Source organism: Anopheles funestus, chromosome 3RL (assembly GCF_943734845.2).
Source record: "Anopheles funestus chromosome 3RL, idAnoFuneDA-416_04, whole genome shotgun sequence".
NCBI classification, from domain to species: Eukaryota; Metazoa; Arthropoda; class Insecta; order Diptera; family Culicidae; genus Anopheles; species Anopheles funestus.
This window is the reverse complement of record NC_064599.1, coordinates 75,245,366-75,260,595: the sequence shown is the minus strand read 5'-3', so window position 1 is coordinate 75,260,595 and position 15,230 is coordinate 75,245,366. Positions and strand designations below refer to the sequence as shown.

At 39.3% G+C, this 15,230-nt stretch overlaps 1 protein-coding gene across 6 annotated transcripts in view; it reads right to left on the bottom strand.

Annotated features, from left to right (window-relative positions):
- Positions 1–15,230, bottom strand: part of LOC125766968 (protein O-mannosyl-transferase Tmtc3) — a 169,060-nt gene that overhangs the window by 90,973 nt on the left and 62,857 nt on the right. For all 6 annotated transcript variants that reach the window (XM_049433118.1, XM_049433117.1, XM_049433119.1 and 3 more), the window contains exon 4: positions 8,030–8,166. In XM_049433118.1, coding sequence (XP_049289075.1) covers positions 8,030–8,166 — 137 coding nt within the window. The remainder of the gene's footprint in view (positions 1–8,029; positions 8,167–15,230) is intronic.

Genomic DNA, 15,230 nt, shown 5'->3' with positions numbered 1-15,230 from the left:
AATTAAAAAAAACTCTATAATGGTTGCTTCAAAATAATTTTTTTAATAGGGTGAGATTTTCAATGTGGTGTAAGTGACAGCGGTGCCAACCTTTACACGACAGGACCGAATATCAAAACGCATGCGAACCGTACTCTCTGTGTTGGGATTTGAATCAAATTCACGAAAAACTAAAATCGAATAAATGAGTTTGAATCTTCAAAGAATTCATGATCTGCAAACTGGTTTAGAATCATCAAATATTTAAGATGAAAAATTAAATACACATTTAATTTACTTTACACAATTCACAACACATTATGCATCTACAAGTGGAGGGAATCGTGCATCAATGTTAAGGAGATCAGAGAGAATCTTTAATGATTCACGAATCGTTTGAATGCAACTGAACTGATGATTCTCTACTCCAGATTCCTATATTTGTTTCTTGTTAAAAGAACCAGAAAATGGCGTTTCACAAAAGATTCTTTACACTCAACGCTAGTATCTATCCTTATACCATATTGAACCTCAAGGTCATTGCTTCCGGCGGACGGTCTTGATGGGATTTGATCTCCGATCGTGTCGTTTGAAACCGGGGCCATTTATCACATATATCACCGGGACGAATTTACACGTATTTCGTTGAGATAAAAATATTTGTGAAAGAAACACGTGAAAGTTACAAAATTAGTATACTAAAAAGGATACAGGCAGTACATAACAAAGCATATTCACAAATAAAATTCGATTTCCACATTCGATTGTGATTGATAAAATTTGCTTTCTCAACAATCTTCGCAACAAAATGTTTCCAAACGAACCGCAAATACCAGCAGTTGGTATCAGGTTTTTCTTCCTTATTTTTCACTTTACAAAGCTACTGCGCGCTTTCGGTGCAATCCAACTGCATGCAGCAAAGGGCAAAGGTATCGTTTCCTGCACAAACATTGCAAACCATATTCCGTGTTCCGACCTACTGGTGACGATGGATGCAATTGTTCGGAACGTGCTCTGACAATGGTTACGCCCCAAAATGGTGGTAGTGCACCCAGCACCCGTAAATGGATCCTCTTTTGGAGTAGAAACAAGCGAGAGAGCTGCTTTCAACTTTTACCATTGCCAACCGCCGGTCACAGCCGGAGGGAACTGTTTAACCCGTTGTTGAGTGTACGGACGTTGAAGAACTTCGCTTTGTTGTAACAGCGCCCAATGCATAGGAAATCGTATAAAAAAATCATCGCATCCATTGCGACACTTTATTGTCGTTGGGCAGTGTGTACATTTGTACGATCGTTACAATGCTCATGTTCCGTTGCAAATGCCATTCGGTTGAGCCATGATTTGTCAGGCTGTGTTGTGTATTGGTCGATGGTACTTATGCAGTAGTTGTTTTTTTACGAGCCTACCCCAAAACAGGATCTCGATAGGGGCTCAATAGTTTGGTTGAAATGTGGGACGTGCATTCGGTGACCTGCATCTCGCAGCAGGTACTACCATTGACATTATGATAGTCAAATGAAGTTATTTATTGGTTGATAATATTGGTCGGAGATGATGGTAGCAAACGAGTTTTGCTTTGGAATGAAAGAAAAAGTTTATGTTTTTTTATGAATTAAAAACATATACTCCCATATTGTCTAGTGGCTAGGACATCTAGCTCTCCCAGAAGCAAAAAAAAAATGGAAAAAAAACTTATACAACATTCACAAAACATTAAAACCATTTAAACATTTTTTTAATACTAAACTAGTTAAAAAATTAAACAACACAATCTAAATTTTTGTCCTTTCTAGCGCATCACGTAAAAGTTCTATTTTTATCATTGTTTCCCATTCCAAAATGGAATAGCATTTCCAAATGGTAAGGTACAATTTCAACCTCTTAATTGGACACCTATCAATTAGTATCAATCAACTCAAGTGCCCATTGGCATTTGGTTTTGTTCACATGGTGTGCGACATACGCCATCAAAGGTCATAAATTCAATGCTTAAATTTGTCTTCGTACCGTTTGGCATTTTGATCAAACCACATCATGCTTTATATTGCTGCTTTTTCATCAAACACGAGCGAAGGTTGCCATTCAATGTTAACACACATACAAAAAAACCCAAACCCCTGAATATTACAAAAGACCATCCCCATTCCAAGGATAAACAACACAAAACGCCCATCATTATCACGAATGACAGGCAACATATTTTAACGTCATCGTACAGCATAATTGGGTGACAGCTATCCGTCCAGCACAACTGTCGCAGAAACAGCAGCTCGTGTACGGTGTATTACAAACACCGTACCAACCAAACAGACAAAATGTCAACGAGAACCGATCCATGCCAGCCGATTTTGAAAACGATGTCCAATTACAATTCCATTTCGGAGGTGAGGTTTGATGTCACTAACGGGGTTTTTTTTGGGGGTGGAGAAATGGACCTGAAGGATATAGACCCAGCCATTTTCAACAAGGATTGGAACGCAACTATCCACTACTGAGTGGACTTCATAACAGTATGAGTGGCGAGACCCGAGCAGCCCAGCGCGATAATGATGTTAGGGAAATTATTGTTTCACCGAAGCATGAATTGGATAAAATATAATCTACTTTTGCTGTGCGCATTTCCACGAAAATGCGACCCACATTTCGGTAGCCTCCCGGTACACACATACGTAAATGTGTACGGGAATCGGTTTCAATTTTCAGTGGCTCGTTTGTTGGGACACCCCATAATATTGCATTGCGGCAGACAATGTTCAGCCATTCGAGTTTGAACGGATGAATTCAAAACGGTAGCGACGAAATATTGAACCGATTTGCGTATGTATGATTTCACACGAAACACTAAAACTGTAGCACACAAAACACATTACAATCATCACAAGGGAGGTGTACCGATTGGGGTCCGATTTGTTCGGCCGGCTTAAAACCAACCCCGGGGATGCAGTTTTCAATTTTTTTTTTGCTACCTTTTCCCTTACCAAAATGGTTTCCAAAGCCAGGACATTCGGTAAATTGGCTACGAATTGAGTGCGAGTACGACTGAATTCTAATATAAAGAGAAGATTTTTTTTTTATGTTACTTCGTATCTTGTTCTATCCATTCCGCCCTTTCGTTCTTGCTCTTCTTTCAGCTGGTTGGCTGGAGCAGGACAAAATATTTCGTTCGATGTCCTTGCATGACCATGTCATGATTTTCCATTTGCCAGCCAGCCACTTCCCTTTTTACACTCAGTGAGGTAGTAAATGTGGCAACGTGCGTTCGTGTGTAGTGATTCCGGTTGGTTAAATTGCATAACTAAATTGAATTCTGCATTCATGTGCAGTAGGAAAAATGGTTCACAAGTTATAGAGCTATGATATGGTAGCCAAAAAGCAATAAAAAAACAACCTATCTGAGCCTGTTCTCGAATGAACGAAAATGGGGTGGTAGATGAACATTTTGGACACAAGTTTTAATGGAAAAATATTCCAACACACTGTAGGGGCGCTTGCGTTACCAATCCGGGATCAATCCGGGGGGATGTTGTTGTACAAGGCGGGGACGATGTCGAGAATGGATGGAAGGAAAAAAATTAAAATGTTCGCCCAACTATCCCCCCACCACTTGATGCAATTTAACTTTATGGCAAATTTTGTTAAATAGTCCGATCGCTGCCTGGGTGAGCGGTTTTTTTTTCTCGCGCGCTGAAAAATCCCACCGATTCGAGTGTATTATTTAAATTCGTTTTGTAGTAGTTTCGCGTTTGTTCAAAACAATTATTTTCATAATAATTGTTTGCTTTTTTTTGAAGTGGTATTGCAAATCAACAATCGCCCATTTTGGCGAGAGATTACAGTTTCACTCATTTTGATGTTGTTGTTTCAATTAGTTCAAGCAGTTTTCGCGTCAACTTTTGTGCGATGCAAATTGCACAATGTTTTGCGAATCGTTTTCCCACTCCTCCCCTTCATCCTACCAGTGCAACTAATTGCATTTATTCTGTAACGAAAACCCCTGCGTCACAAACACGATTTCAAACACAAACCCGCCACAACAGATTGATATCTGCTTGTCCAATGTACCGAAGACGGTTGTGCAACTCTCTTTCTCTCTCAAATGGACTTATTTACAATTGCATTCCTTAGTTTGCAGTAAATCCTGTTTCTATTTCCTTTTTCTGCTATTATACAGTGCATGCAGACCTTCCCCCTTCCTCTAGGTCCCACACTGTACCTAGCTTTGGCGACCTTTGTTGGTGGGGTTGCTTTTGGTTTTGAAAAGTTTCCCCCGCGATCGGTTTCGTTTCTTGTCCCAGTTTTCATTTCCATGCGCACAAGCTGCTGGTTACCGAACTGAATAATTTTGTACAATGAAGGTTTCGGGCTCTAATGAAACAAGCGCTACCAGCATCAGCTGCATCAGCCGAAAACAAAAGGATGAATCTTTGACAACAACAACCGACGAGGGGGAATATGAAGGACGATTGCGAGGAACGGTTACTCCCAAAAGGGTTACCCGTTGTACGAAGGATTCGTCTTCGTCGGGTTGCAAAAGTTGGTGTTTTAATTTGTTTTCTTCTTTATTTTCTTTCAGCTATCGTCGCCTGCATTACGGGGAGTTGAACTTAATTTCTGTTGGAATAAGTTTACGGTACAAGCAGAAACCGTAACTTTGTCTCTAAAGCAATGGTGCATCCGTATGCGTTGCAGTACTGAGTTTGCACGAGAGATAGAGAGAGAAAGCATCACTGTTGATTGAGAAAATGTTTTTTAATTTGATAGCTATATCGAAGTTTCTTGGTATGGATTCATGTGCTATGATGAATGATCAAAATTATTTGCAATTTTGATTGGTTCATATTTTAATCATTTCACGTTCAACTTCGGTTGTTGGAATGTGTTGTTGAAGAAATTAAATAGCATGGTTGTGTGGATAACGGCAACGAAGTCAGGAAACGGCAGGAGTTTAGCACAAACAGATGTAACAACCTTGTACTGTCTGAATGCACATATAGCAACAATTGTTTATTGTACTGTGGCTTACTTTTGTCATACAACCAGATAGCTTTAATGATGTTTTATAAAACAGTCTTAGTGATGTCGAGTTTACAGTGAAAACTGTGAAGTAATCAGATTATTGTATCCTACAAATTCTTCAGGACTTGTTTAACAGGGTGTTTTGCAGTGCACTGGAATAGATTTTGTTACGTGTATAAATTGGGAAAATGAAAATTATGAAAATCTAAATTTCTCGGCTTTGCAGTTGACATAGACATCATTGGACAGACGTCTGTGACGGTGTGTGTCACCTACTCCCGACTAAAATGCGAGGACGATAGGATGAATCGAAGATCAATGCGACAAAGACAAAGTACCTGTTTGCCGGAGGCTCTGACCGTGATAGAGCTCGACTCGGAAGCAGATAATCAGTTAACGGCGACTATCTCGAGGTGGTAAAGGAATTCTGCTACCTTGGTACGATCGTAACTTCGAACAAGTTCAGGGAAATAGTGCCTACAACGGGCTCCACAAACTCCTGCCATCTAGAAGGCTCCAGCAACACACGAAATGTACGATATATCGTACACTGATACGTCCCGTAGTCCTCTACGGGTACGAGTCCTGAACTATGCTAACGGAGGATGTACTCGCACTCGTCATTTTCGAACTGAAGAAGAAGACACATCCTTTAAAAAGCTACTCAAGAGACTTTGTCAGGAATTTTGTGATGTGGATGGATTCGATAGAGATCTTGTTTAGAAAAATATTTCCAATACCCGAAATGGTGTCAAAGCTAATCTTGTTGAGTTGGACTCTCAACTACAGCGTGTAATCATGACTCCAACGAAGGATTAGTAAGTGTTTGTTTGTTCTCTTCTGCTCCACGTACTGCATTAAATCACAAGGTTAACAATAAACAAAAGATTCTCGATTACTGGATTCGGCAGTAAGGAACATACATAAAAGATAATTCACAACCGAAGTATGCAGTGTTCAGAAGTTGCTCAGCCCAACACTGGGGTCTATGATACCTTAAGTTAGAAAGCTAAAATTTTTAGCCCGAATCTGTCATAACATCGAGCAGAATCGAGCGGGAAATTTTTGCCAGGTAATATCATCATGCAAGGATTCCTCAAGGACCTAGCATTTTGACATAAAGAATTACATTAGGCTGCATTTTTGTAGAACCGCGTTTTAACGAAACACGAATTACAGCGTCGAAATGTAGTTCGAAATATAGGCATAGCACAAGTAAAAATTTGTATTATTTTTCATAAAAAGCTGAACATAATTAAACTCATGTAATTTCGTTGTTGTTTTAAATCCAAATTCAATCAACATTCAGCCGAATCAAATATGGCCGAACCTGTTTCAGACCTGCTAGAAAAATGCCTTGTTTTGACATTTGTCGAGCAGCTGATCGAAACTAACATTAGAAAGATTTTCTAATCTGAAATACGCAGGCTTATTTTGCTGAGCTGTTTGTATGGAAAACATGCAGCAAATAAGCCGCCAAACGTCAAAGTCCATATAAAAAAACTAGTGGAAGGTATCATAGACCCCACTACCAGAAAACCAACCGTCTATCAACTTGTGATGTTGTTCAATAGTTTAGTATTGGGAATTGGAAATGTTGGGAGTGTTTCTGGGGAACGATCGCTCAGGAACGTTGGATGAGAATACTCATCCAACAAAGAACTCATAGAGTTCCAGATATCGAAAACATTCTGAAGATGTTGAAAGCTTGGAATTTTGTTTCGACATAAACATATTTTGATTGACGAGTATGACATTGTATAACCGACATACATACATCTTACAAGACAGTATAATGTCTGTTTATTAAAAAACACAAAATCATTTAACTCCTTTCCACTGAAATTCTAAACTTCTGCGACTATGATAACTTTTTAAGAATACTTTTCCATTTTCCTCAAACCAAAAGTAGTTCTGCATCACTAGAATCAAGGATCGATGAATGGATGAATATGTTTTCTTGACATTGAAAATCACAAGAAAACGATGCAAACTTCTATCCGTTTGAAGAAGTATGTACTGGTTGAAACAAACAAACGCACTAGTGTTGTTATGGTTGCATGGGGAAAATATCCTCACGCTTCATTCAAACCAACCATGTGACTGTCACGGACGTCTCAGTATAAGACGCTTCATATTGGGTGACACAGTTAGAATCACACCTTCAGTTTATGTGCTTCCAGTTGCAGTTGCTTTACCCATCGAGATCTTAGTTTGCGATGCTTGAAACGATTCGAATGAAACATCGCCGATGCTCTCTCCATATGGCAGACGAGACTCTATTCAGAAACGAAGCTGAGCCGGAAACCGGAAATTGAATGAAGAAATCAAAACAAACTTCAGCCGGAGACGAATAAGTGGTAGCGGTCCGGAATCCCAAAAGCACTTTGCGATGCTGCTTGGTGAATTGGGAAACTGTTTATCGGTGAGTGATTCGTTCTTGTTGTTGATGAGAAAAAGATATCCTCAACGCGGAGCAGCTGGCTATAAGCTTTCTGGGGCCGATATCTTCGATCAATAAAACGGCTATGTGCTTGAATGTGAGTGGCGATTTCCGTTGTTAGTTTAATGTTAAGTTTTCGTTGAGATGAAATATTCACTCAGAATATTTGTTGCGAATATTTTGTGTATTTTTTTTTTTACTGAAGATATCGTTAAGTGGCTTTGCACAAACACACGGCGAATAATAAATCTTCAAGAAAAGACGATTTCATTCTACTTTACGGATCCCTTCCATGAAAATACCTTTTCATTCCACCATCATTTCTGTGTGGCTGTGAACTGTAATGCTATCAATTTCTTGCCCGAAATCTTTCAGCTTCTAATCCAAACCCTACCCGTAGCCACCGCTGCAGCCATCCCGTACGAATAGCCCGGAGAAGACCTATCAGATTCAGTTTTGCTGTAACATTGCATTACATTTTTGGGCATCCGGGACAGCAAGCTTCGTGAAAACTGTTAAGGTTTAGCGCGCGTTTGCGAAAGGGTTTGGGGCAGTGGGTATGAGTTGGTTTCGTTTCAGAAAACTTACCGGAAGTACATCAGCGAAACGATCGTGTGCAGCAGCACGTTGACCAGATGATAGCCGGCCGGTTCGAGCCCGTGCAGCAGATAGTTCCAGCGGAACGTTAGGACACACAGCGGTCGATATGATTTATGACTCTGTTCCTGCAGGGTGAGGTGGGGGAAAAAGAAAGAAAAAAAAACGAAGCGTTAGCGTTGATGTGAACGAAGAGAAACGAAGAAAAAAAAATTATCCACACACGAACACACACACACAGCGGGTTAGCCTGTGGAAAAATATACAAGAATATATGAAAGTTATGATCCGGGACAAGCGCTGCTTCTATTAAGGCTTTAACAGGGCTCAAGTCTTCAGACAGAAGGAAACCGGATTTCACGAACAGAAGCCCGTACCGACCGACCCTGGACGGTAAGGGATATTATATATATAAGCAGCGGAAGAATATCCTGGAATTAATAAATCGCATGAGAATAATTTATGGTAGATTTACCATCCTGTGGGAGCGCTAAAGGTGCCGCTCCCATAGAGTGCCGTGTCGTGGCACTGGCGATCCTGTCCGGTGACCGATAGTGGGAAAATAAATAGACCAACCAAGGATATAACCACACACACACACACACTGGTTCCAAGTAAGGTGGTTATGGAAAGCAAGCAATAAAAAGAAATCATTCACTTTCCACGCGACGACTATTGCTACCACGAGTTACTAGCCCGTGACGACCTCCATTGACCGCTTGCCTTAAAACTAGTTTTCTTTTTTCATTTACCGAACTTTATTTCATTTACTCTCCACATAGCAGTCTGGCCTTTACCCAGACCCAGCTTTATGTATTGTATAAAAACAAACCGTTATAGTTACAGTTTATATGGTAGGAGCTCAGTTTTTTCTTCTTATCTGTAACACATTCTCCAGCAGGTGAAACCAGAGGACGATGATGATCGCGATGGAATCGGAAAAATTACACTTGCCCGCAAGTAATAATCAACCACACGGGGAGCATAGCTTGTTTGGCTTTTATTACATTAAGTCCGGATTGGGATTACTCCGTTCCGATCCAGGAAAATAAAGGCCAGGAAAAAGGGAGGACAGATTATAACTTTGTTCACTTTTCCATGGGTCCATGCGTTGCGGGATAATCCCGTGGGTAAGTTTTTACCGATCTTCGGTCGGATGCGAACTCTCCTTCTTCGCTTCGCGTGAGGTGAAATTAGATTTTCCCTGTCCGATAGGGAGAGAAACCACAATTAAGGTTAGCCTTAGGGCACACTATATACATTCGGCTTGCCCCGCTTGATTCGTGGTGCGTTGTCCTTGTTCTCGTTTGTATACCGTTCAAGGAAAAGCGGTGAACTAATTATTAACGAAACGGAGACTTACAGGAAAACCGTACCCATTTTGTTGTAACAGAACACATTTCGTTTATCATATTGTTGCGGTACGATGTATAAAATGTTTTGGTTGCGAATGATTTTAACAATGTCATGGTTTGTAAGTTTCCAACGTGAGCTTTTTTATTTTATTTTTTTTATTAACATATTTTATGATGTGCTTTTCACGGTAATCTCAGCACCAGCGAATAGTTGGAAATGTTGAATAGTTTTATAATTTAAATAATAAACAGCGATATAATAATAATAACATAATTAAAATTAAAGTTTTTTTTTTCAATTATCACGTTGCAGTACGTACACAGCAAAAAAAATCATAATTTTGTAGCAGATAATGATGATACAGTGCGTAACATAACTACATCTATGGTTACTAGACACTAATCTGGAAAATAAACGACAAAGTTGAATAGATGAATAAGATAGATGTGATACAAATAAACGACTTTACAGCTTCTTTAACTAACAGTGTTTTAAGGCATCACAAATAATGGAACCAAAGCTTTTACCTCGGCTAACGCTGATTAGAAGATACGCGAATTTTGAAAATTGACAGAAAGAGGAATTTATTACTAAATGATTGTGATGATAAATAATAAAAATACGTCATGAAACTAGAAAAGCTTTTCAACTATCAACCGGAAAATCATTCGCCTTGAGTAAACGATACCAACAACCATGTCAACACGAAGGACCATTTCCTGAATCTGTGAGATTGTTTCACTCGAAAGAACAATTATCACGCTTATAATAAAATACTGGCTTATTTCGATTTCTCATTTTTTATTCTCTGTTACATGTGCGTACATGTTGGATCCCTGAATAAGAAATATAAACTATGAATCAATCTATACGTCAAGGTACGAGGAAACTCGAATTGAGCGGATTTCTACGGAGCGCGTATCTCGGGTAAAGACTTTGGTAAATGTTTTCAAAAGTTTGCCCGTTGTGTTTGAGGGTCTTTTTTTAATTACATACTTGAGTTTTTTTTTTAGTACGCCCGGGATAAGGCAAAGTACAAAGAGAAAATGCCTGGTGAAATTTTTACTAACTCCAGCATTTAAGGGCTTATATTACGACCAAAGCCGTAATCATGAATCATAAATAAATAAATAAATAAATACTTGAGTTCTTTGTATAAAATAATAAGTGAAAAACCTATCAAAACACGTCATCAAAACCATTGATACATGAAGCAGAGGTACAAAAAAAGTAACATATATGAAAAAAATATTTCCACCATTTTCCCATAGTCCGGATCATTTTAACACAAATATTATTTATTGCTTAATTTTTTCATTGATTTAAAAACTATTGACCGTATAGTTTTGTTACCAACTGTAGTACACAGAGCATGTACACTGAGCAAATATTTTATTATAATCATTTTGCATTTGCAGCAACAGAAGAGTTGTTTTCACTCTTTCACTCTTTTCCAACAATTGTTTTCCACTTTCACATGAAAACCCTTAACGAATCTACGAATACTGGTCGAACAGTAATACGTTGCAAAAATACACAATAAATAATACCAAAAAAAACTCTTTTAGCATATTTCACCTCATCATAACGAATTGTTATTCAAAACGTCATGATCCGCAACAAAAAGAAAGTTGCCTCGTCAGGAACCCATGAACGTCAGCTGGCTGGTTGAGTAAATATGCTTTTCTTCGGTGTAAACATTAACTCACACAAACGATCCATTCTCATACGGCCAGAAGCAGATTCGTGCTTGGGAAAAAAACTGTGAACTTTTGGAAAAAAAGAAAAAACTTCTTTTTTTCGGCCAAATGCAGCTCCCATCTGCAACAATATTTGCTGCATGAGTTGTGCGTTTTTTTGGAGTGTGTGCAAAAGGACCCCTAAAGTCTATCATTCATAATCATTCATCTCATTATGCCGTACGCATATCAACAAGCCCTTCGGTAGTACTTTTTTCTTTGTTCCCTCCCAAAGTTTCCCTATCCCAACTTGCATCGATTTTGGGAGGCGAGGAAAATCTCCAATCACGCACCAACCGGTAAGGCCAAAAACTTTTCCCGCCTCAGTCTCGGCGTTGATGATAATTAATGGCTTCTTACGCGCTAACAAATCGCTCTCGGGTGCGCACATTATGCGCTGGCGGGAAAGGCTGCCCATTTATTCATACGCAATCCATCATCGGTCGATAATCGGCGGCGCATTGTACGTCAAACAGAAAGGCGAAGAAAGTAAACATGGGAAACGAAATAAGAAAACCTAACCTAACGAAAAAAAACCAACAGCAGCAAGCGTGAATGTATTTGCAGCAAATATAAGAAGCTACACCATTTGGCTTGCCACGTTATCCCAAGGGTACAGAGAGAATGGGAACCTTGAGTACCTTTTGCACGGAAGGTGTAATGGTGGAAAGGGTAATGCTTTTCGAGCTTTTTTCTGTACCGTGCAAAGATTAACCGAAAGTCGAAACGTGGGTGGGAAAATTGCGAGGCTTGTGAAATGAACCAATCAATTTACGGGCAAAACGAATAATGAATTTTCCGAAGTCTTAAGGGCGTTAGGTTGCGTGTGAGCGTGTAGCCAAAAAAAAAAAAAAGATATGTTGGTTAGGAATAATGAAAGGAGAATAATTAATCCTTTTTGGCCAATACTTGTACTGAGGGTATGATTCTATTGTACCTTGTGTTATGCTGACGCTCTAAGCTGAAAAAACGCTGATAAAGGGAAGGAAATGGTAATAAGGCTTTAGGAATAATTCCTTAATATTTAGGGATGAGTCTTTTGTGTACTTCATCTAACGAAACGTTAAAGGGAGATCGAAGTTTTCGATTGCATCTAATCGTAGCTTAACGTTTCTCTAATACCGGTCTATCACAGTTTTAGTTGGAAAGCTTCAAGTTTAAGACGATTTCTGTCAAACAATCGAGCAAATTCCAGTCATGAATTGATACCGGGCTTCCAGTATCCAGTAATGTTAAACCAGTGTAACAAAATAAATATTATTAGCTTACATATGAAGTTTAGTATGTTGCAAAGAGTAACAAAACACTTACTCACTCTTACTGAGTACTTTAATTCCAAAAGGCGTGAGTTAGAGGAAGAGATGATAAATGAGAAAAAGAATGAGTTCAAATGAGCATTTTTAGTACCCAAAATATCATTAAATCCTGAGAAGTGATTGGTTCGAAGTTTATTTTTTTTCTCATTATTTTCATATGTAACATTGAAAAAGTTTTGATTCGTGTAAAAACACTATCATTCCTTAAATTAAGATACTTTTCTTTAAAAAATCACGAAAATTACATCGTTTTTCTGATTACTTTTCCCCCCATAAACATATTTTATAGAATTAAATAACAATCATTAAAGAGAAGGACATTAATGCTGTTTTTTTGGCCCTGTTGTATATGTATCTTTGACACATATTTTGAAATAACTCTTATTACAAAATTGAATAAAAAGAACCAAATAACTTAAATTAATTTCTTTATAAACAAAAAAACAAATGCCAAAATAAAAAACGTAATGCACTAAAAATAATTTTAAACAATGCTCACACCATTTATACTATGATCTTCTCTTTGCTGAGCGCGCTATCATTCACGCTACAATAAAGATGCTAGCTAAAGCTTGTTAGATCACTTCAAGCGTGTTTAATGCCGCCTCGAGACGGTGCGAATAATATTGCAAAGACACACTCAAAGTCTCTAAGAACCCCTAGACATCAGCAAAGCGGTTAGAAAGACAAACCTTCACCAAGCATCCGACGAGTACGTTCGGTTGACTGAATAAGTCAGTCCCTCTTTCTTCGTTGGTCCTCTTTCCCAAACCCGGCAACAGTAACCTAAAAACTGCCGACCTGGCGTGGACAGACAGGATCATGCCGGCTTCCTATCGTTGTGCAGAACAAAAATATATGACGGTAATTTATAACTCAATTAAAACGGAACAACCACCGACGTAGCAAAGAAACGAAAAGAAAAAAAAACATAACCTCAACCCGAATCGAAATGGAAGCACAACCGAAATGTTGCCTCACAATTTTTGCAAAATGGAGGAACGAAATGTTAAAAAAACGCCCGTCGAAATCGTCAACCAAACGACGATGATGGAAATGTTTTTTTTTTTGGGAAAATGGATCCCATTTTCTCGACCCCCCCTTTTCCCGTCCGTGGTTAAAGCCGCCACAATAAAAATCCTCCCTTCGGCGCAATACACGAGTGTTGGCTGCTGTTTGGTTTTACGGTTTCAGAATCGCAAATTTTACGCGACGAAGAAACTGGCCCAAACCCCAAGGAGCAAAGATGTGAAGCGGGCGGGGAAAAAGAACGAAACACAAATCATTTCCACCCGAAACGGCACGACAGTTTTCTTTGGTTTTCTCCTTTGGCGCCACGTTCCAGTGCCCAGTGACGCTCATCTTGGTTTAGTGCAGTCTGACATTTAGCGTTTTTAAATAAGTATGCGTGAGAAAGTTGAAAGCCGGGCATGGGAAATCTTCATGAAAAAAAAAGCGGGAATAAATTGATGAGCAACCATGCGTCTCCATTTCGCCGAGTATGATGAAGATACACAGTTCGTATCCAGCGAAGAAGCTGACGAAGTTTAGAACGCTGGGTAAAGGAGGAATTATTTTAAACTCTGCCATCGCAGATGAACAGTTGGCGTTATTGCATTTCTTAAAGCGTGGTTTTGAAGTAAGACGGAAAAGTTTCATCAGAAAGGATAATGAAATTCGATTGCAATGAGTTTATCAAACTGAAATACATATATACATCACTAAAGGAAAATAAACGGAGATCAACCAAAATGAAAAGGAGTAAAGAATTCCTAGAGATATTTAATTCTATTCGTTTAAAAAAATATATCTGTATATATGTTCAGCGCTTTAAAAGAAAAGCAGCAAAAGTGAACACATTATATCAGCGACAACAATTACACTTCGGCGAATTTCAGCTTACCAGCGCTCCTTTTCAAGTCACCTTGCAACGAAAAACATTTCCACGAATGTGATAAATAACATTTTCAATCACATCACTGTACCAACGATTAATATGACTTTATGACGATGAGCATGTTATCGTCCGCTTCGGAGAACCAGGAATATTGCCTACAGGACACCTCAACAATATTCTCACACACACACACGTCTTTGGCTGTGTTGGATCCAAAAAAAATCCAGCAAAGCAACCAAATGCCAACTTCACTCTTCTGTTTGGCCCAGAAACCCCTATACAAATCGATTATTGAAACTTTTATTCGACCGTACCCGCTCACATTTGGTAAAGATAAAACCGTGGAATGATGATGCGGACTTGGAAGCTGAAATTGAAAATAACCGAACCGCAAAAGAATGTGTGTGTGTGTTGTTTTTTCGGAGAAGCGCTTTTTCCTCCTCTGCGTAATTGTTGTACACCTCCGGGCGCTACACCTTTCCAACATCATTGTAGCGTGAAATTCCGTCGATATTCATAGACGCATCCTTGAGCACGCCGCACCAAATGGTGGTTCGTGTTGAAGTGCGGCAAAAATGTAGGAAGCACGCACACAGGTAGTGCTCCGTAATCGTTGCCGACCATTTTGTCAGTGCCCAGAACAAAGAGCCGAACAAAGAGTGGCAAAAGGGAAAAGCAATGGACGAAGAGGCGAACGCTAGACAACAGGCAATGAGTGTGTTCCTATTGTTCCATATGAAAGCTCTCGAATTTTTTTTTCTCCGACCCCACCCCGTGTCTTCACTAAACGCTGAGAAAAAGCACACGAGGGCCTCGTTAGGGTCGTGAAAGCTGTGGTAGGAGTTTTTGTACCTTATCGCTGGTACACGTGCCACATGCCGCTT